The sequence below is a fragment of the Bidens hawaiensis genome, unplaced genomic scaffold, assembly GCF_021521415.1.
Source record: "Bidens hawaiensis isolate Kalapana, Puna unplaced genomic scaffold, B.hawaiensis_p1.1 tig00010668_1, whole genome shotgun sequence".
NCBI classification, from domain to species: Eukaryota; Viridiplantae; Streptophyta; class Magnoliopsida; order Asterales; family Asteraceae; genus Bidens; species Bidens hawaiensis.
In genome coordinates this window covers 624,069-646,221 of record NW_027491816.1, presented here as the reverse complement: position 1 = coordinate 646,221, position 22,153 = coordinate 624,069, and the positions used below count along the sequence as shown (strand labels likewise).

At 34.5% G+C, this 22,153-nt stretch overlaps 1 protein-coding gene, 1 long non-coding RNA gene and 1 pseudogene across 3 annotated transcripts in view; 1 reads left to right on the top strand and 2 right to left on the bottom strand.

Annotated features, from left to right (window-relative positions):
* The window catches only part of LOC143535846 (protein WHAT'S THIS FACTOR 9, mitochondrial-like), a 69,835-nt pseudogene that overhangs the window by 26,306 nt on the left and 21,376 nt on the right, over window positions 1-22,153 (bottom strand). The gene's annotated exons all lie outside the window — the stretch shown is intronic.
* Window positions 12,710-14,797, top strand: LOC143535845 (uncharacterized). Its single transcript, XR_013135780.1, has 4 exons — window positions 12,710-12,878; window positions 13,354-13,419; window positions 14,407-14,525; window positions 14,719-14,797. It is a non-coding gene; the product is annotated as an uncharacterized LOC143535845 (long non-coding RNA).
* LOC143535847 (tryptophan aminotransferase-related protein 3-like) lies at window positions 16,295-17,869 on the bottom strand. The gene is made up of 4 exons (XM_077029987.1): window positions 17,510-17,869; window positions 17,152-17,438; window positions 16,690-16,969; window positions 16,295-16,530 (listed from the first exon to the last, which is right to left on the bottom strand). Exons 1-3 carry the CDS (start codon window positions 17,696-17,698, stop codon window positions 16,783-16,785), a joined length of 663 nt encoding a protein of 220 aa, XP_076886102.1. The 5' UTR covers window positions 17,699-17,869; the 3' UTR covers window positions 16,295-16,530; window positions 16,690-16,782.

The following is a 22,153-nucleotide window of genomic DNA, read 5'->3' as shown; positions in this document are numbered from 1 at the left end:
ATGAACAAGAGTACCAATGACCATATGAAAAGTTATTTAAGATAAAGCCGAATGTGTCGTATTTCCGAGAATTTGGATGTGTTTGTTATGTATTCGTGCCGAACCATTTACGAGAAAAGATGGAGAAGAAGGCAATACGGTGTATCTTCGTTGGATGTGTTTGTTATGTTTGTTATGTTTGTACAATGTTCTTTGGTTCAAGTAGGATAGAAAGCAAGAGAATAGATAAATGTTTGCAATTTCATATCTACTCCTGGTTACCCTTTCATGAAGGTCACCAATGATGTTTTCAGTTGGATGATTTCGTTGAGTAGAGGTGGTTTGAGTGATTGAATTTGTTTTAATTTCAGGATCCAAGTCAGTAACATTAAGATTTGGTTCATCATGTTGTTGATCTTCAATGTTTGAAGTGGAAGCAATGTCATTTGAGATTTCAATATTGTTGAATATGGATTCATACAAATTTGTCAGAACCTTTTTTAGTTTCTACAACATCTTGAGATGGAACTTCAGTAGTTACTACAGCATCTGATTCTTGATTGCTTATATCATTCTCAGCTTCTACATTCTCAACATTTTTCTTTTTCTTGAACTGAAATCCAGTTCCCTCATCAGCAACTTTGGACCATAGTTTGTCCAAAACCATTTTCATTTCAAATGTTGCTTTAGGAACACTTGTTTGATTGGCACTTTCTTCAATGTCCTCAGGGTATATCTTGAATGTATTGATAAGTTTTTCAAGATCAAACAGCCAACTAGGACCATCAACAGAGTTGAAATGGTTCTCATTGAATACTATATCAGATGATTCAATCACACATAAATGGTCCTTCACATATACTCTATTAGCTTTTTCTTGTGATGAATATCCAGAAAAGAAACAATCAAGAAACTTAGACTAAAATTTGTTCAAATAGTCCTTGGTGTTTAACAATGAACATTTGCGGCCAAAGGGCGTCAGGAACTTAACATGGGGCTTCCTATTGAACAAAATCTCATATGGAGTTTTTTTATGAATTTTGTTGAGGAAAACCCTGTTTTGAACGTAGTAGGTTGTATTGATTGCTTCAGCCCAAAAAGATACATGCATAACTACATCAGCAATCATGGTTCTTATAGCTTCAATTAGAGTTCTATTTATTCTTATTGCAAGCCCATTTTGTTTAGGAGTTATAGAAGCACTAAATTGTTTAACGGTTCCTTTTTCAAGACAAAATTCAGTCATTACTCCATTTTGAACTTTGTGCCATTTTTACTTCTTAAAACCTTCAATCTTATATCCAGCTGATTTTCAAGTCTTGTTAAACATCCCTTGATCAACTCAGTAGTATCATCCTTTGCAGACAGAAAATATACACATCTGTACCTTGAATAATCATCAATGATCATCAAGCAAAATCTCTTCTTTCCAATACTTGGAACACTCACAGGACCAAAAAATCCATGTGAAGCATCTCAAGTACTTGTTCAATAGAGTTTATCAATTTTTCCTTGTGTGATGATTTGTGATGTTTACCCTTCATGCATGAGGAACATTTGTCATCTAACTTGAACTCTCTTTGGTAACCAATGACATGTGCACCCTTGATAAGTTTTTTCATCTTCTTTAAATTAACATGACACAAGTTCCTATGCCATAACCTTGATCATTCTTAGAAGCCTTTGAGACACGGCATGTTCCTCCTCTTGACACTACATTTTTCATTCTTATTTCATATAGGTCCAATTTCTAGGAGCCATCATCATGATCATGTCAGGAGGGATCACAAACTCAGGTGTCACTATAAAGCAATGTGAGTCATCAAATCCCAGTTTATAAAAATTATCACACACCTCTGATATGCTCAATAAATTGCACTGAAGTCCTTCAGCATGTATTACATTATCAAATGACACTTTTCCAGTTGTTAGAATTTCTTTTTCAACAATCTTGCCACCATTTTCATCACTCCAAATGCAACAAGACCTTCATACTTCTCTTCATAGTTAATCAATGACCTCTTATTGCAAGTAATGTGCCTAGAGCATCCACTATCCATGTACCAAATGTCATTCTGCTCTGTGGATTGTTCCTGCATATTAAAGAGAAAACTTGATTAGATTTGGAGTGAAACACAAGCCAAAGAGACTTGTACTTCCTTAAGCAGATCATTATCCTTTTCAAATGGAACTGGATCTTCATACACTATTTCGCATGACTCATCACTATCATAACCATGTTCTTCATTGTTCCCATTGTATACTATCAAACTTAGACATTCTTGCAAAACTGGTTCATCCCTTTTCAAAATTATCTTTGGGACTTCATTCTTTGACTTCCATGAGAATCCATTCGGTTCAAAACCATTTTTCAAATGGAATTTCTCATAACCATTAAGTTTTTCACATAATTTCTTCTTGAATGGACTAACTTTTTTGACCTTTCTATAATATGATATGCAAGATGCCTCAGAACTAGTCACACTAGATATATCATTCATTGGTGACAGTTTACTTATTTCCATCACTATGACTTCTTCTTTTATTGCTTTACCCTTGACAACCTCTGAATTCTTAATATCTTTTCACTTTCCAAGATAATCTTTATACTTATTCTAGTCCAAATTTGAAATCAAGAATAACAAAAGATTCTTTGTTCTTGTTCCAACATGAGATTGTGTGATGACCATAGGCATCACAGATCTTGCACCAAACTATACCAACAGATCCAAGGTTTTCATTAGACTTTCCCTTGTTGAATCTCTCACTTAGCTTGGGTAGAGTTATTCCTAATGAATTCTGTGCAAAAATTTATTTATCATAATCCACCTGAGTAGGTCCACAAACATCATATTTTTGAACTTATTTTTCCTTGATGAAGCTTATTCCTTCTAATCTGATGAGGACTTCTTGATCTTTCTTCACTTTCAGGACTTGATCTTATCCTTGGAACATATTCAACTTCATCAACATCAAACAGTTCATGGTTAGAAAACAGAGGATAGATGGGTGGAAAGTGATTGATCTTCTTTAATGAGTCTTCAGTCCTTTTAATTTTTCGGTTCACTGCAGATGAGTTTGCATTCTTGACAACTTGATCTTGTGGTGGCTTGTATTTTCCACTACTCTTTGAGTACCATTCCAAACTTGGTATTTATTTCTTGGGTAATTCTTCTGGATCTCCACAAATATCAAATGCTCTATGATTCGTCCTCATTTGTTCACAGTGTTTCTTCAGTTTTGCAGTATTAATGGCAACTCCTTGATTATCCTAGATGAAATTTTCTTCTTGGTAGATCTTTTCTTGGTTTTCTCATAATCTTTGCAACTGCTAAAACTTTAACAATGCTTACTCGAATTGCTTGAACTACTTTTGACTTATTCAGTTTACTCACTATCCTTATCATTCAAGAAATTTTCACTTGAATCAACTGATTTGCAGTCATTTTCATTCATTACAAACTCACCTTCATCATTCACAACAACCTTTTCATAAATGAACTCTTTCTTATCATTGAGTGTTGTCTTGAACTGACTCAAGTAAGCTTCTCTATTCTCCTTATCAACTTTCATTGAGTAGTTGTCATAGAAAGGTGATGGAACAACTTTGCATTTATCTTCAGGTTTGATCTTTTCAAGTTTTCCACATATGTTTCCAGTAGCGACCAAATTTTTTAGAAAGTCCACTTCTACTTGAAGCTAAGTGTTTTTCAGCTTCTCTTCAACATACAATTTCTTGATACCTTCTATTTCAATATTGCACCTTGATTGTGTTATGTAGCTTTCCAAACAGTCTTCTTTAAGACCTTTGATTTAAGTTTCATAAGATCTTTCACTTGACATGTAGACATTTATGATGTTGTCTTTCTTACTATGTTCAGCTTGCCACATACCCACTTCCTTTCTCAAATCATCAATAACGAGCAATAAATCAGAAGTAGAGTGTTCAGAAATTGCCTAAGAACTTGAAGATTCAGCGCATTCTCATTTATCTTTGTCATATATGCAACATTAGCTTTCTCTATTTCTTTAGCGTGCATGATTTCTCCAGTCAAAGTTCTCATCTTGTGTTTCTTGAGAAACATCTACGTCCCCTTGGTTTCTTGGATGGTTATTAATACCCGTTGATTTTGATGGTTTCTATTCTGGATAACAGGGGTGTTTTTATTTCTTTGAGGTTGGTGATGTTGTTGAGGGATAATATGTTGGTTTTGATTTGGTTAGAAGTTGGTCAAGAATTGTCTGGGGGGGGGGGTTGATTTAGTGTTTGGTTTCTCTGAGGGTACTGTTGTTGATTCTAATTTTGGTATAACTAATTCTCATTGGCTTGATTCTTGTACTGTCTTGTCTTGGTAGATTGCATTCGCTTGCAAAATGGCCCAGCTGTTGACAGTTATAACATATTGCTTTGGACTTGTCAAACCCAATTCTATCTTTTGGTCCTGTATGTGGATCTTCATGTCCTATTGTATAGCATCTTACTTCTCAATGCCAACATTGTTGCTTGCCATTTTAATTCTGTATCCTCAAGATTGTCAGCATCAGTTTTCTCAATATCTTCTTGAACAACACTTGTATGAATCAAGTTTTTCCAACAAAAGCACATAGGGAGCATGGCCACTTGTAATTGAAGAAGTGTCTCCATCTTCTAACATTTGAACATTGAATCTAGGCTAAGTAGATTGAGTAAAAGTAGGTGTAACAGGATACACTCTTGGAGGCTCTGCGTTGAAATCAGTTTGTTCTTCAATAATAGGAAGCTGTTGTTGAGGTCATGTAGACAAATTACTCATCGGAGCAATCAAAGAATTTGCAATAGGGAAGCTTGGTCTATATTATTTGAGCATGTGGTTCTCAATCATCTCATGTTCAACAGCTTGAAGGAATGATATCACATCATCCAATTTTATATGGCGCCTTCTATTAAAAGAAAAGCACATTTCTAGCATATTCCAAACACAATTTTCTCTTCAAGACTTACATACTTAACCCTCTTCTAATCACAACTATAAATAGCCCCTTATTGCCATCATTTTCCTTTGTTCATTCTTCTTCTCCTCTCTCTAATAATAATTCTTCTAATGGAGATTTCAATTTATATTTTCTTGTGTTTGTTCATCTCAAGATCACAAGGTATACATAAAGTTTTGTTCATATATATTTTCTTGTCTTTGTTCTTTTTTTCTTCTTATTTTCTTATTGTAATATTGGTTCTAAGACCATCACCCAATTATGTTTATGATCACACCTAATCTATACACTATGGTGTATAGGGTGGAGGAGACAAAGAACATAAGAATGCAATATGATCCTTAATAGTCACACCTTAACAAGTTCTTACATTCTTGAAATTTTTGTTTATTTTATTTATTTAAATTCAAGAGTTATTAGGATTTTGATGATACATGACCAAACATATTGTATTTATCATACCATAAGTGATTCATAATTCTCTTAATCAAAATTCATTTCAAAGCATAAAAAACATTGTTGTTTACAATGTTCCAATTTTGACAACAGAATTGTTCGACAAAGGTCGAGCAATAACTTGGTCATAAAAAACTGGAAAGATACAAGGAAAACCCCTATAATTAGCTTTATTTCGTTACGGCCTAACTATTGTTTATTTGTATTTTATTCTTTTGTATGGCTTCACAATCGTTATTTTAAAATTAGTGCTTAGGTTTGTACCCTCTGTGAAGATCGACTATTTTAGCCGATCTCGGTCCGAATATGGGTAATCTTTCTAAAGAAAAGTTGTTCCTTACACATTTATTAGTTGACTGGAGATGTTTATAAATTTTGAGTAGTTATTGATATTTTTAAACATTTACGCAAGCGGTGACAGAAATCTGTCCAAAACTGATTTCGTTTTTGTTGCTTTTTTAACTTCTAGTTGTGTTATTTTAAAACCTATATGTTTATTTGACCTTTATTTATCCACATATTCTAAAGAATAATTACTTGTATTTAGGGATTACTCATTAGGACTCACCCAAGCTTAACCAAATACACAATCTTTTCATTCACCAATCAAGGTGAGTAATCACACTCTCTTTTTTATATTTTTGTTATGAGGACTTTATTCATACACAACTTTATTATTTATTTATTATACATTTATATACTCATACATAATTCCACTATTTGCATACTATTATATTTCTTGATTAGTTTCTAAATGTTATATGACTATGTGTTATAGCTATTATGGTTGGTTGGTTGGTATCTCATCCTCATAGTATGATCATACGTCGTCCGAGTAAACATGTCCGAATATAGTGGCATGTTGAAAAGACACTTTTTGTAACATTCTATTTTCGTTTCAGTTAATAAAATAATAATACTAGTGATTATGAGATGGGCTTGTGTTGGGTTAAATAAATATGGGTGATGGACTTGGATTAAAAAGGAAGGAGAAAAGACCATGGGCTTAAGCCCATGACCCATGATATATATATCTTAATTGTCCATTAATTCACTCATTCTCACCCATTCTATACACCACTCAAAACACACACTTAAGCTCTCTCTCATATTTCTCTCTCTAGCCGGAATAACCAAGAAAACCCGAGCATCGATCCGAGGTAATAACGTTATGATATTATATGGATCCAAACCCGCTAGATCTATTCGCGAAACGATAAACCGACACCCTCAACCGTTAAAGTTACGAGACCCAGAAGGAATCAGGCATAAAACGATCAAAAGACGAGCTTAGGGGTCACCCTAGCTCGGATCTGGATCGAATTGGATGTAAACGGTGAAAACGGTGGAAAAACGGGTGAGATCTCGCTTTTCCGGCGAGAACTCGGTTTTACGGTAATGACGGTGCCGGAAAACAGCATAAGAGGATAAGGGATGTTAGAGAATCTTTCTGACATTCTCTGAACTAACCCTAATTCGTTACGGAAAACTAATGAATTAGCTACATTCGCTATGCCATTCGTTATGTCCATTCGTTAAGGAAGAATAACGAATGAGCAGCCATTCGTTATGCCCATTCATTAAGAAAGAATAAGGAATGAGCAGCCATTCGTTAAGGAAGAATAAAGAATGAGTAGCCATTCATTATGCCCATTCGTTAAGGAAGAATAACAATGAGCATCCATTCGTTATACCCATTCGTTAAGAAAGAATAACGAATGTGCAGCCATTCGTTATGCCCATTCGTTAAGGAAGAATAACGAATGAACAACCTTTCGCTATGCCAATTCGCTATAATAGAGAAATAATGAAGGAGTCCATTCGTTAACGAACTGGATAACGAACAAGGGTTTGAAAGAATGACAGAAAGGAATCTGGACTTAGAGTAATATAGATTAATTACAAAGAAGTCCTCGAACTTTATTAGTTGATGAAAGATACCTTAAAGGGTTAGTGAATTAACAATAAAATATTATTATAGAATCCTAATGGAAAATTTGTTAAGAACAGTTAATGAAAATAAAATTTTTCCAAGCTGACCTGGCAGCTTAACCCCAGCCAGGGGCTCTACCCCTTGGACCCGCTAGGGGTTGCTGCCCCTAGAACCCCGCTTCCAAGGGCACTGCCCCCGGACCCCCGTTCATTGAGGGTTATAATTAAACTAGAAACATGATATGGGTAGTGATAGTTAATTGATACGTGTAATGGTTATACAGTTAGTCGCGCATGGCTAAAGAAAGGAATAACCATTAACGGTGAACGTAACCGCATTCTGGGGAGTTTCTAGCCCCACTTCCTTGCTATGTTTTCGGGGCTGTGTGCATACTCAATGTGAACGTTAATACACTTACCTTAAATGGTAAGTGTATGCTATAATGATTGATGTGATAATATGTATGAATGTTATGAATGAATGTTTGTTAGTGCATGAACGATCTTCAAAATATTGCATGTATCGACATGGAATGAAATGTGTAGTATGCCTAGCATGAAATATGTATGTATGAAAGTACGTAATGAAATGAGTATGTACGAAAGTATGATTATATAAAGAAAGGTATGTATGGTTATATGACGAATGGAAGGTATGGTTAAAAAGGAAACATACCCTAATAATATCTGCAAACGTAGGGAACATTAGGACCCTAATAATATCTGCGAATGTAGTGAACAGACCCTAATAATATCCGCGAATGTAGGGAACAGACCCTAGTAATATCTGCGAATGTAGGGAACAAACCCTAATAATATCTGCGAAGGTTATAGGGCGGAATGCTCTTTAAAACGTATATGTATGAATGAAAGTATGTATGTATGTAAGTATGAAAGAAAGAATGAATGTACGTATGTGTGTAAGTATGTAAGGAAAATGAATGTATGTATTTTCGGATATGTATATATGTAAGTATGTGAATGTAATGTATGTTGCCTGATTAACTAGAACTCACTCAGAGTAGCTGACTTTTAGTATGCACGCAGGTTAATAGACTGATGCAGCTGGCTTGACAGGGACACATAGCAGGATCTGAAGAGGCTGGCATCTGAAGATTTGTCATGATGATTTGATATTATATTTTATTTACGTTTTAAAAGACAAGTTTATGAATATTTGTAATGAATGGTTGACCTTTAGTTTTATTCCGCGATAGTTTTAATTAACTCTGATATTTAGAACTGTGTTTATGAGTAAATCCAACGCTAATGTAGGGCACCGGGATCGGGGCCTTACACTTTTATTTTATGTTTTGCTAGTTGACGTAATACACATTATCACAAGAAATTATCATTTTTATCATTATATATATCTCAAAACTTGTGATTACTTGCTCAACATTATTGTTAACAAAACATATATATTTTTACGCATATCTTAGGTAGGGATGATTGAAGATGCAAGACAATAGTTATACTTTAGGTTTAATAAAAACACAGAATACTTTGTTAGTTTGAGTTTAATGTAATGTTTTGAATTATTTTGTTTTGTGAAACTCTTGTGTACGATGATTAGAATGAATAAAATAGAAATTGACACTTATTATTATTATTTTTAATGTCTTTGAGCTATAATACAAATTAGGTCGCGCCCCAGTATTTTATTCTATAGGTTAGGGTGTGGCAAACTGGTTTCATATATTAACATGTCGACCTGTTTAAGATATGTTTGAATTAGTGTCTTAACAGGTTAAAAACATGTTAACGTGTTAGTAAACTGTGTAGATTTTCATATTAAAAAAATAAATATACATACACTCTTAAAGTCTTAAACCTAAATTCATACTTACAAACAACATTTCACTAATAATGCCCATCAAAACCAGATATTTTATTTATGAATGTTATGATTTGCTTCTATGGTTTTATGTTTCAATTTTGTTATGGATTTGTCGTCTTTTGTTTCCAGTATATTTTTGATTTATGGTTTTTTGTTTCAAATATATTAAGAATTATCTATTAGTTAAGACATTTATGCTCATTTTGGTTTCGTTACATGTGTATTATTCACTGTATCTTTAAACATGTCCCTTAACATGTCTTAACATGTTAACATGTTACTAAACAAGTTCGTGCTTGAAAAATGACACGATTAGTAACCGTATCGTGTTCGTGTTTAAAATCACAGGTCATCATGCCTTAACGTGTTATGTCCGACATATTATAGCATCCCTAAATTTATATTAATACACAAAAGATAGATATTATCTATGTCATTAACAAAAAAGAAAATATCAAACGGATAAACAAAAAACTGTATTTAATTTTTAATTATAACTTTCTTTCTAATTATTTTTGTATATGAGATTTGAACCCCAAGACTTCTCTCTTCTAAGCCTAGATATTTAAACGATTTGTTTTTGCAAACACTTTCAATGTTATGAACTAGGGTTTTACCCGGCATGTTGCACGGGGTAGGTTGGTAAAACCTAAGTGTTGTCGGTCCCGGGCGGGAGTTGAGGCGATAAGTCGATGTGAATTCGATCGGTTTCGGTGTCGCGATAGTCACTAAAAGCCAAAAATAAAATATATAAATTGAGGTGGACTAATGGGTGGCGTATGTCAGTAAAACCCATACGTTGGGAAGAATAGAGCGTTGTTGATCCCGAACGTTGAGACGGTGAGTGTACAAAAAGTCGATCAGTTTACGTCACGTTTGTTACGGTACCGGAGCTAAAACAAAGAAAACATCGGCATCCGGTTGGTTATCATCATGTGCGTTCACTACTAGAAAATTGAGCAATTGCTACCAAAATTTGCTATCGAAAAAACGGTAGCAAATTTGCTACCGAAATGCACACGGTAGCTAAGCGGTCGGAATATTTTGCAACCGGTGGTTTGGCGGTCGGAGTTTTTGCTACCGAGTGGCTAGGCGGTCGGAACTTTTGAAACCGCAACTAAGCGGTCGGAGTTTTTGCAACCTTTTTTGTGATTAGAGTTTTTGCAACCGCTTATTTTAAGTGGTCGGTGTTTTTACAACCGGTGACAGAGCGGTCGGTGTTTTGAATGTAGTTTTGATTTTGATTTGCAACGAACGTAGGGGTAGCAATAGGTAAATTAATTTAATTACGTAAGACTTTGTTAATTTTCAATTAAACTTAAAATTTCCACAAACCCATAAAATCCAAAGTTAAGTTGTGTCTGTGACTTCTAAAAGCAAATTACGCCCAAGCATTGAAACCCTAACTTTATCATATCTGCTCCTCCGACGATCACCGGCACCTCTGAAACCGCCATTGCTGCCGTCCGCCGTGAAGCATCATCCGACACCTCTCACTCCACTGATTATTTCTTTCGGCACGTTTAATTTCTCAGCCACTCACACATATATGTTACATGTCAATCTGTTAATTCGTCTGGTACTACTCGTTTTCGATTTCTGATTTCACAGTACTGGTACGCCATTCTAATACCTTTATTTCATTGTTATTGTGCGAAATTGAAATTAATAGACTAGGTTACACACCTGATTAGCTTATGTTATTGCGTAAATTAGGGTTTGGATTCATTTGGTAACGATTGAACAGAGTTTGTTCGATTATTAGGGTTTTATGTTCATTTGAAGCTTCGAATGTGTAAATTAGGGTTTGGATTCATGGCAGATGGTGACGATGAAGCTTCTAATTTGTAAGTTTATCTTATTACCACATATATTTTATTTGATATGTGAAATGCTCGAATTGAGCAAGCACTTCGTTAGGGTTTTCATTTATTGTGATATTGGTTTAAAATGTATATATGTGGCGTTGTGCTTGATTGATTTGTGGATTTGATATTTGATGACAGTAAATGATAAGTTTCTTGTTATGTTATTTCTGTTTGTTCGAGATAGATTCCTGTGATTATAACATTTATTGTTCGATTTTGTCTTATGCTAATCAGATCTTATATGATGCATTGATTTTAATGGTCTTTAGTTTGGCTAATTAGTAACAAGTAGTTGAAAATTAACTTTTATGAATTCTAATCCTCTACTTTGGTCTATTGATCATCTTTAACCTGCTAATAGTTGGTTTATATGGATATCTGAAACATATTTTTAAGCCCTAGTGTTTCTAATTTTTTTTCATTCCTCTCTTTGTGTAATTGTGTATGCATTTACACTTTAGATTTCTGTTTTTGATTATATTTTACTCATATACCTTCTCTGAAGATAGCTGTTGGTAACTTGAGTGGCTTGTTTAGTAGTTTAATCTCAACATTTCATTTTATTTAACTTCCTGATATATGACTGTTTCTGCTCATTCATTTTACTTCGTGCTCAATTGACATTTGATTACTACAAGATACTTTATAAATATACTGGCTGCATTATTTGCACATTATTAGGTACTTTCTTTAAGTGTATCCTCTTTTATGCTTAGAGATATATATGTACAATTGCCACTCAACACAGCGTTGTACGCACAATTTCCTTCAAAAAGTAACTTCCAAGATCTTTTTTTTTTGAAGTTTTAATTTGGTACAAATGTACAATGTAAATTGCCATTTGGCGTTATTTTAATCTTACTAGTTAAGCTTTGTTACCTTGGCAATTCAATGTTTGTTGGTCGTTCAAATAAAAAAAAAAGCTTTGTTAGGTTGTGATTGTTCAATTGACTGTGATGTTCTCTGTAGGGAAAGTCAACATCAATTTTGGATGATCATGTTGATGCTTCAATAAATGTAGTATGTTAAGTATATTTGCATCTTTTTGTACATTAAAATAAATTTCTTATTTTGGTTGGTGACACTCAAATATAGATGGTGAAAATGAGCTGCATTGATTGAAACAGAAGAGTGAAAGGTATAAGATTACTAATTGATTAAGTAGATTATAAATTATTATAATAGTTTTAAACTTTTACTTTAAGATATCTGATTCACTAGATGAGGCTACTGGATCTAAGATTTTTTTTGCAGTTAGTGATGTCAAGGACAATTATAAGGTAATTCAGTAGTCAACTGTTTTTACTAAATTTTCATGACTTAACATATTCTTTTCAATTTCTTTTAGTTCTTATTTTCACTTAGTTAAGTTTTAGACTTTGAAACACCAATATTGCTCATTAGCTACTCAATTTTATACCATTAATGACATCAAACATTGTGAATTGTTGAGCTAATACATCAGTTATCTAACCTCTTTTGCAGTATGCTACAATCTGTTAGGTGCTGTTAGATTGTCGGCTAAAATATTGGAGTGAGTTTCGTTGAGTTTAAAATGCTCCCTACTAAAGATGTTTTTGTTCTAGTAAGATTTTATCTAACTTTTGTGTATATTTGTATCTTTTGTAATAGGACATATAATAATTTATGTTGGTACTTTTACTTAACTTTCAATGCTACCTATTACCAAACTAATCATAAGTTACTGATTGATATAAACGCTTTGATAATGTTTATAGGTCTCTGGACGAGCCATCGAATCTGTGACTCAAGCCACTTGTTTCTTAACTCTCTTTATTGGAACCAAAGGATGATGACTTCTCTCAGGACTTGTAAGTTTTATATTCCCATCTAAAACTATGCTTACCTCTATAATGTTCTTATAGTAAATAATGAATATGCTTATTTCTTTGTCAAACAGACAAAGACATATAGTGTTAGTATTATAAAGTATTGGATATCTTGCTGCTAGAACTTCAATGACTGAAGACTCTAAAGGTTGCTTTTCATTATGCTACTAAAGATGAAGTTAGTGTTGACTTTTGACTTATGTTTGACTTAGTATTTTGTTACTGATGCATCATTTTAATTGGTTAGGTAGATATATACACTATTAGATTGCCAAAGGAATGCACAGTCGGATGTGTAATTAACTTACTCAAATGTAAGGTAAAACGAACAATATTTTTTGCTATTAGTGCTCTGTCTTAGTGTCTTTATATTTGCTAAATGTATTGTTTATTAATAATTTCTTCTTTTTTTAATTTTAATGTATGTTGACTAAGTGGTTAATGTTTAGTGGATCAGGTTAAGTTATGTCATGTATGTGCTGGTCTTCGACTACTGGAGGTCGTTTCTCACAAAATCTACAAGGTATTTGATGTAGGTTTTTTTTTCAGGCAAACCGTTTGGCCAGAAAAAAATTTCATGTGGGTTTTAATAAAAGTTTCAAAAACTAATTTTGGTATATAGTTATTAAAAGCGTGCGCTTTTTGCGCTTAAGCGCATTTAAAGCGCCAGGCGCATTAAATGCGAGTTGCATGCCTAGATATTTAAAAGCAGTAACTGTTCCCAGCATTCCCATGTGTATTAAATATCATTTAAACAACCTTTTCCTATTTTCTAAGAGTACCTAAAACTCCAGTATACCATAATTAATTATATAGCACACAAAATCATCAAGAAACTAAGAAATTATAGGTTAGTTTTGTTCTTAATTTCCTATTTTCGAATTTCTTTCCTTTATTCTGCATTTTATGTTCTTTATTTATTATAATCTTATGTAACTTTAATATTCGATTCAGCAAATGGTTTCTTCTCAGTTTGATGATGATTAAGTTGTTTTAGTTTTTGGTTTTTCTAATTATTATGATGTACTTGGTACTACTTCATGTTTTGGATTTCGGTTGTTTTATAAACTATTGGAAGAATGAATGTATGCTTTCTTATTAAGATGCTCTATTTTAGTTAAAACTTTGTCTTTTAATGTGCGCTTTTTTTTTAAAAAAAATCAGGCGCTTTTTTGCGCTTATTGCCTGGGCGCTAGGCCCAGCCTCTACGCTTTTGAGCGCTTATCGCATTTGATAACTATGGGTATATTAAAGTCCTTCAACATGTAAAAAGTGCCTGCAAAACTTTCTAAATTAACTGTTGAATATTTAAGTACTTAAACTTGTCTACGGTGCATGCACTTTTGAAAAAGGTTTTGGATAGTGACTTGTTAACTTTTATCTTGGCTAAAACAAAATAGTATATTTGGGAGTAAACAATGCACTTAAGGAGCTTTTGTGAAAAATAAGTAAATGTATCGGTTATGTTTATATAACGTTTACACTTCTAAACTTGTCCCTGTATATGCAGATGCTCCTATGGTCCGAGGAGGTACATGCTGATGATCAAATCCGGTACTGTGTTTTTGGTGGATCATGAAACTGTTGTTTGCTATCCCAATTTTGCAAGCAACTTTTTAATCTGTTGAGGTAGTTACTTTTATCTTCATATCTGAAGCTACATTGTGCTTCTGTGGCATATGATATACTTTTTTAGTTTCTTTTACTATTTGCAACAGATTTATTTGATTTAATATTTAATTTACAAAACCTTTGTTGATATATATTCTGCTGATGGGTGAACAGGTTTATAGCTGCATTAACATGAGCTTAATATTTGTAGTGGAAGTGTTGTTTGGGATCCTAGTTAATATTTTCAGAATGAAGTAGGCGTCTCATAACCTTCCAAGTTCCAACTCAGGTATTATTTGTTACTGTAATATTTTTCTTTAGTATTTTCTCAAATTGTGATCAAGGGCAAAACTTTCTTATGGTTGGGTTAATTAGCTAGCTGATGGTCAAGTTTAGTTGGTTATTATATATGGAATCATAAATAACAAATCATACACTTTTTTTTCAGGCAAAGGAGTAGAAGCAAAAGAAAAGAGATGTAGTTAATGCTGTTACTGTAACCCGTTGTGAAACGCGGGCTTACCTGCTAGTTGCTTAAAATGTTTGTTTTCGTTTTTGTTTTGTGTACATGTAGAATAACATTTTTTTATTTGCTTATAAGAACTATAACTTTTTTGTTAATATTGAACATCTTTAAAATCTTTAATAGAAATTTGTAATTTGATGTGTTTGCACACACACACACACGCACACACACACATATATGATTTTATGAATATTTTTGTTTTTACAATAAATTTGATATTGTATTGCGATCGGAAATTAGTCTGCTAGAAAATTTGGTTGCAGCAGGTTGCTCGCAAAAGACATGATGGCAGGATCTGCGACCGCACAGCAATGGTGGCAACATTTGCGACCGTTTTTCACCGGTTGCAATATTTGCGACCATTTCATACCGGTTGCAACATTTGCGACCGTTTTCTTAGTTGCAAAATTTCGTCGCAAGATCATAGGGGTCGGAACTTGGTCGCAACATGGCAATTGCGATGTGTGTTTTTCCGACCCAATCTTTGGTCGCAACACGGTCGCAACAAGGCAATTGCTACTGTTTTGCGACCGAAACTCTGGTCTCAAAAGCCCAATTTTGTAGTAGTGGTTACGTTACCAGATTTAAAACAAAATGGTGAGTCTACGTGAATTCGGTCGGTTACCGTCACGTTTGTTAGGATACCAAAGCTAAAAAACAAAGTTGACATTCGGCAGTTTTCCGTTACGGTACCAAAGCGAAAAACGGTTAATATAAAAATTGAGGTGCAAGAATGGGGTGGTGTTTGTTGGTAAAACTTGAGCATTATCGGTCCCCGATGTTGAGGCGACGAGTCTAGGCGGAATCAGTTGGTTTCCATCACGGTTGTTGATATCACGGTTGTTGATACCGGAATTCAATCACACAAAAAAATCACAAAATTGACGTTTGGTCGACTTCCGTTATTTCATGGATACTAGAACTAAAATAAAAAATAACAAAAAAATTAGAAAAAAAAAAACAAAACAAAACAAAAATGCAAATGACAAGTATGGTGTCGACAAGTGGTATAATCAGGGCTTAGAGGTGCCATACTTATCGATTGTGTTATATAGTTGCATAAGTAAAGCTATACTTTTTTTTATATAAGCATCAAACTTTATACATCCGTAAGAAACAAAATCAATCTTTCTTTCTTTTTTCTTATTTTTTCAATAACATGTTACATCCAAGCTGGCAACTAGATTAGGATTGCCTTAAGAATTATCCAACAAGCTTTTATTATGCCAAAGGTTAATAGATATGATAATTAATCCTTGTAAACATGATTCATTTGAGCCTTTCATATTGTCTGGACGCTACCATTTTCAGTAGACACTAGCTCATTGAGTCGTTGCATAAGCAACTCAAAGTCATCTTGGCTCTTGATGAGACTAAGTCGCGTATAACGATCTTTTTCTGTAAATGTGCTTCCACTACGTCCTTTGATGTTTCTGGCTTCTAGCACTGCACCGCAATCTTCGTCTTCTTCTCTTTCACATTTTACCCATGCGTAAGCTGTAATTAATGAACACGTATAACCAGAAATTTCAAGTTACTTGATATAATACGAGTATAAATTAATAAGGAGTGTTTGATATTGCGTTTAAAAATAAGTATTTAACGGTTTAAAAGCAACATGGACTATTATGGTTAGATAAACATGAAATAATTAACCTGGAGATGGTAGTCTAGTTTCGTTGAAGAAATTGCAGTGCAAAGGATGTCTTTTTTGAATTGAAAATCTAGTTGACTTTGAGAAGACTGAAGTCAACCGTCCCAACGCTCCTTCATTTTGTTATAAGCAAATTCGAAAAGCGGTTTTCCAACTTCTTCAATTGCTACTTTTAGCAGCTTCAAAACTCTTAGTTGAGTATCCTTTGAGATCCCCAAATCAGCCACCATGATGTATTTTGAAACCTTCTCATATACATCTTTATCTTTGATAATCGCCCATCTATAATCAACAGACATATATGTTGATTCAATAGTAGATAACCCGCTAATCGCTTTATATATTATGGTTAAAGAAGGTATTTATACAACTTCATAATAATGTTTTAAGTAAAACTGTTTCTATAGTGAACGCGTCCCTATATATAAATCCATGTGCCAAATGACAAATATAAACAAACATGCCCAAAACGTGTACCGGCATGGCCTGTGAGCTTAGAAAGAGTAAAAATCATGAGATCATGATCTGAAGGGCCTGGGATAGGTGTAAAATGTGGCCAAAAGTAGGCATGATCGTAGATCGTCTTCCCTACAAGGACCGGTTTCTTCAACTCCCCGTCTGGATTGTTTGGTGAGGTTACAAATTCAACTACATTCATGTCATTTGTTGAATTATTAGCTTGCCATGAGTTTGTGTCTCCTTCAAACTTAAAAATATCCGAGTTGAAAAACACAGTCTGACCCTCATACATCTATAGACCAACAAAAATAATTACAATAAATCTAGTAGAGATATTAAAGTACGTTAATTAAAACTTGTTACCGGATAGAACGGTATGGAAGCAAGGACGTTGGATGGTGAAGAAGAGTTTTCTGAGGAAAGAGCATAAACTGCTGCACTTAGGAGTTGGGATGACCCAACACCAAAAACCATGTATCGTCCTTCGGTGACTGCATTCCCGACAATGGAATGTAGCTTGCGAATGTAATATTCAAGCTCAGTTGACATCATAGTGTTGTCGTTGAATCAGTAACTCATACGATGCCATCCTGGTATGACGACTGCACTATCAGCGGCATTCTGCATCCAAAATGGTTCAAGGAATATAGGATCCCCACCGCAAATATGCATGATGTCACATCTCTAAGAATTAAAATAACGTTAAATGTATATCTCAGTACCCTTGAATAAGTTACCTATCCCTTTTGTGTAGGTGAAATATTGGTCAAAACTTATATACATTTGATGGTCCTTAATAAATTGAACTATCCCTATGTGTAGGTGAAATAGCCAATAGTTTGATGGCTGGTGTTTAGTTCAAAGAATTAGCATGAATAAATTCATCAGAGTTTAGTACTTATTGCTTTATCTATGTGATTGTTTAAACAACCACCCAACTAAACCTATTATACTCAATTACTCATCATTATTTTGAGGATAATAATGCTCGGTATGTATTGAAACAATAAAGATACAATATATATATATAAATATTTGACCACTAATCTAGCCTCCATAATAGCAGAGAATAAAGCTTTACATAATTGACGGTTAACCATATTTGAATTTTTAATTCCTTGTTAACCGATGTTACCCCCCTTCGAGCGAAAAGGTAGTGGGCCAACACGAAGTTTTGTGAGGAAGCGTTCAAAGAGAGGACGCGGAATACTTTTGGTGAAAATGTCGGCTACCTGGAGCGTGGTTGGAACAAATTAATGTGAAGACGACCAGCAAGAACCAACTCTCTAACAAAGTGATAATAAATATCAATATGTTTAGCTCGTTTATGTAATACCGGGTTTTGACTTAAGAATAATGCATTCTTGTTATCACATAAAAGGGTATGACGATCAGGTGGAAATGCATGTAATTCATGGAGGAGATGAGTTAACCATATGATCTCGGCCGCGGTGTTTGCCATAGCTCGACATTCCAACTCACAACTCGAGCGGGAGATGGTTGGTTGTTTCTTTGCACTCCAAGAAACTAAGTTTCTTCCTAAATAGATAGAGTAACCATATGTAGATCTGCGAGTTTCTATGCAACGTGCCCAATCGGCGTCAGAATATCCCACCAATGTTGTTTTTAAGGGTCGGTCAAAGGTTAATCCAAAAGTTAATGTGCCCTTTACATACCGTAAGATCCGTTTGATAAGCTGAAAATGGGCAGTAGTTGGAGTTTGAAGATATTGACTTTCTTGATTTACGGCATATGAGAGATCCGGTCTTATGATGGTGAGATATTGAAGAGCGCCAACTAATGAGCGATAAAAGGTGGGGTCATGAAAAGGTGTACCTTTTGATGTAAACATATCAGTAGTGGTGAGAGGTGTTGCCACGGGTTTTGAATCAAGGAGACCGGCTCGAGACAAAATGTCATGGGCATATTTAGTTTGGTTAAGAAATAGGCTAGATGAGTTTTGTGTAACATCAAGGCCGAGAAAGTAATTCAAGGCACCTAAATCTTTGATCTTGAATTCTTTATTTAGCGACTTGTAAACTCATTAATCACCTTTTCATTGTTACCTATGATAATAACATCATCTACATAAATGAGTAGATATAAGAGAACATTGTTCACTTTGTAAATGAACAAAGACGGGTCAGCTCGACTACATTGAAAACCAAGGGTGAGAAGAAACGCACTTAAGCGTTGAAACCAAGCACGCGGTGCTTGTTTGAGGCCGTATAAAGCACGTTTGAGACGGCACACATGGTTTGGAAATTGAGGGTTTACAAATCCCGGTGGTTGTTCCATGTAAACGGTTTCGGTTAGATGGCCATTTAAGAAGGCATTATTGACGTCAAGTTTGTTGGTTTTTATACAAGATTATCAAAGTTCAAGTTAACCAAATTTAACTAGAAAACGCAACGGAAGCTTAGATTTTAAAACTTGTTATAAACATACCATTATGTTAAAACTAAAAACCAATGAACAAGGATCAAAATTACAAGAACAAGATGCTCACAAAATGTAAATTGTACCTTCTTCTACCTTTAGAAGAACAAGCAAGTTGTTGAAGATGATGGTGGATGAATGGCAAGCCTCCAAAGAAGAAGACCTCAAGAGTGTGATACCCCAAGCTATTTGTGATAACACCAAGTTGATTGCTAGGAATTATGAACACCAAAACAAGCTCACCAAGCTCTCCCAAAATCCCCAAATGAGCCGTGGGGTGTATAGAGAGAAAAGAGTTTGAAAAATTCAAAAGTTTACTTGAGAATCCAAGAAGGGGACAAGACTCAAATGCATGTAATTTGAATGGAGATATAAAGGGATGGTCAACACAAAAGGACAAAACATTTGGTTGGACCAAAACCTCCACCCACATGGGGTGGCCGGTTTTTTTTTTTTTTTTTTTATTTATTTTATAGTTGTTTTGTTTTAACATTTAAAACATCTCCATTTATTTTATAAAACTCATTTTTATAAAATGCACATACATTTATGTAATTATTTAACCAATTAAATAATTATTTTATATAAACAAATTATCCAGATAATTTATTTAAATCCTCAAGTGTGTTTGTTTAGAAAACCAATTTTCTAAACACGTAGTGTTCGGTATTCGTTTAAATGATCAAATCATTAAAGAATACATTTGGTGTCGTCTAGCTTGTTATTGGGTATGACCCGACTTGGATCAAACACAGTTAGCCACATTAGTATAAGTATGTGTCTCGGGCACACGTAATTCCAACAATCTCCCACTTGCACGAGATACATAGAAAATTAATGCAAGTGGTGAATACCGCCTAACAACAGTTCACCACCCCTAATGTGTTTGACGAAGTGCCATTCAATAACATCATCCCTTCAAGTTCCTTACTTGATATGATTTAGGTGAATCTATCATTATATCCCTTTGTTACTAGATGTCATGTTGGATCTAAGAGACATAGGCGATCATTCTCTTTACAATTCAACTTTATCAGGCCTTAGACATCTAAACTCTCAACACATAAGAGGAACAAATTCCTTCTTGACTGTATACGCCTCTCACTATCACTTTTATACTCCACCTGAGCTCATCCTTATGTACCATCTTTTACGAATAGCGAAGGGGAGAGTCAAAGTGTAATACTTGGTGAAAATCAAGACCCAGTATACATCTCAGGTCTAAGGATAATATGAAATTCTCCTTTACTCAAAATTACTAATGATCAAGTCAATCGACTCCATGTAGTAATATTGAGAGCGGGTCAGTCCAATATTTGTATCCCACAAATATCTATGAACCTTGGCAGCAAACCTATGCTCCATATTCATTCCTTATGAATATCCACCAATCCTAGTTCATAATAGTCTTGCTTCATATTTGTTCCCACAAATGTGATCGACTACGGACTTTTAGAATAAGATAACTTATTCATGGATTAAACATGCAAAATCAGAATTTAACTCAAGATTCCATAATCATATAAAAGAGTTAAATTACAAAAGTCTTTTAAACTTTAATACAAAATAGATCAAATCCAATTACTAGAATATCGAAGTCCTAAGCCACTCGCATGACGCTCATGTTTCGGTCTTTCTAGGAGCTTTGTGAATGGATCCGCAAGATTTTGATCAGTTCCAACTTTGCGAATACATATCTTTCCCTTTTCAACTTCATCCCTTATGTAGTTGAATCTCCGCTCTATGTGCCTTGTCTTTTGGTGCGAACGAGGTTCCTTGATTTGTGCAATCGCACCCTCGTTGTCACAAAAGATTTCTAGGGGGTCTTGAATGGAAGAGACCACCCCTAGATCAGTAATGAATTTCTTCAACCATGCAGCTTCCTGAGCTGCCAATGAAGCGGCGATGTATTCTGATTCTGTAGTGGACAATGCTACCACTTCCTGTTTTGAGCTCTTCCAAGAGACAGCTCCTCCATTAAGAGTGAACACATACCCAGATTGTGATCGAGAATCATCTCGATCAGTTTGGAAGCTCGCATCCGTGTAACCTTTTATAGCGAGTTCCTCCTCACCAGATCCATATATCAGAAACATATCCTTAGTTCTCCTAAGGTATTTCAATATGTTTTTAACAGCCATCCAATGACTGTTTCCTGGATTCTGTTGGTATCTGCTTGTCATGCTCAAAGCGCATGACACATCCGGTCTAGTACATATCATCGCATACATGATGGATCCTATAGCAGAAGCATATGGGATTTGTTTCATCATCTCTTGCTCATCCTTTGAGCTTGGACATTGAGCTGAACTCAATATAGTCCCTCTTTGAATAGGTACAAAACCTTTCTTGGAGTTTTCCATCTTGAACCTTTTCAAGATTTTATCAATGTATGTACTTTGGTTCAAACCTATCAAGCGCCTTGACCTATCCCTATAGATCTTTATTCCCAAAATATAGGCAGCTTCACCAAGATCCTTGATGGAAAATCTACTTCCAAGCCAAGCCTTAACGCTTTCCATGGTTGGAATGTCATTTCCAAATAGTAGAATGTCATCGACATACAAT

Excerpts from the sequence above, each read along its gene's own strand:
- LOC143535847 (XM_077029987.1), bottom strand. The coding sequence starts at position 17,698 with ATGATGTCAACTGAGCTTGAATATTACATTCGCAAGCTACATTCCATT. Across the intron at positions 17,439-17,509 it reads CTTCCATACCGTTCTATCCG|ATGTATGAGGGTCAGACTGT; the intron begins GTAACAAGTTTT and ends GTTGGTCTATAG. Across the intron at positions 16,970-17,151 it reads CATGCCGGTACACGTTTTGG|ATGGGCGATTATCAAAGATA; the intron begins GCATGTTTGTTT and ends TGTTGATTATAG.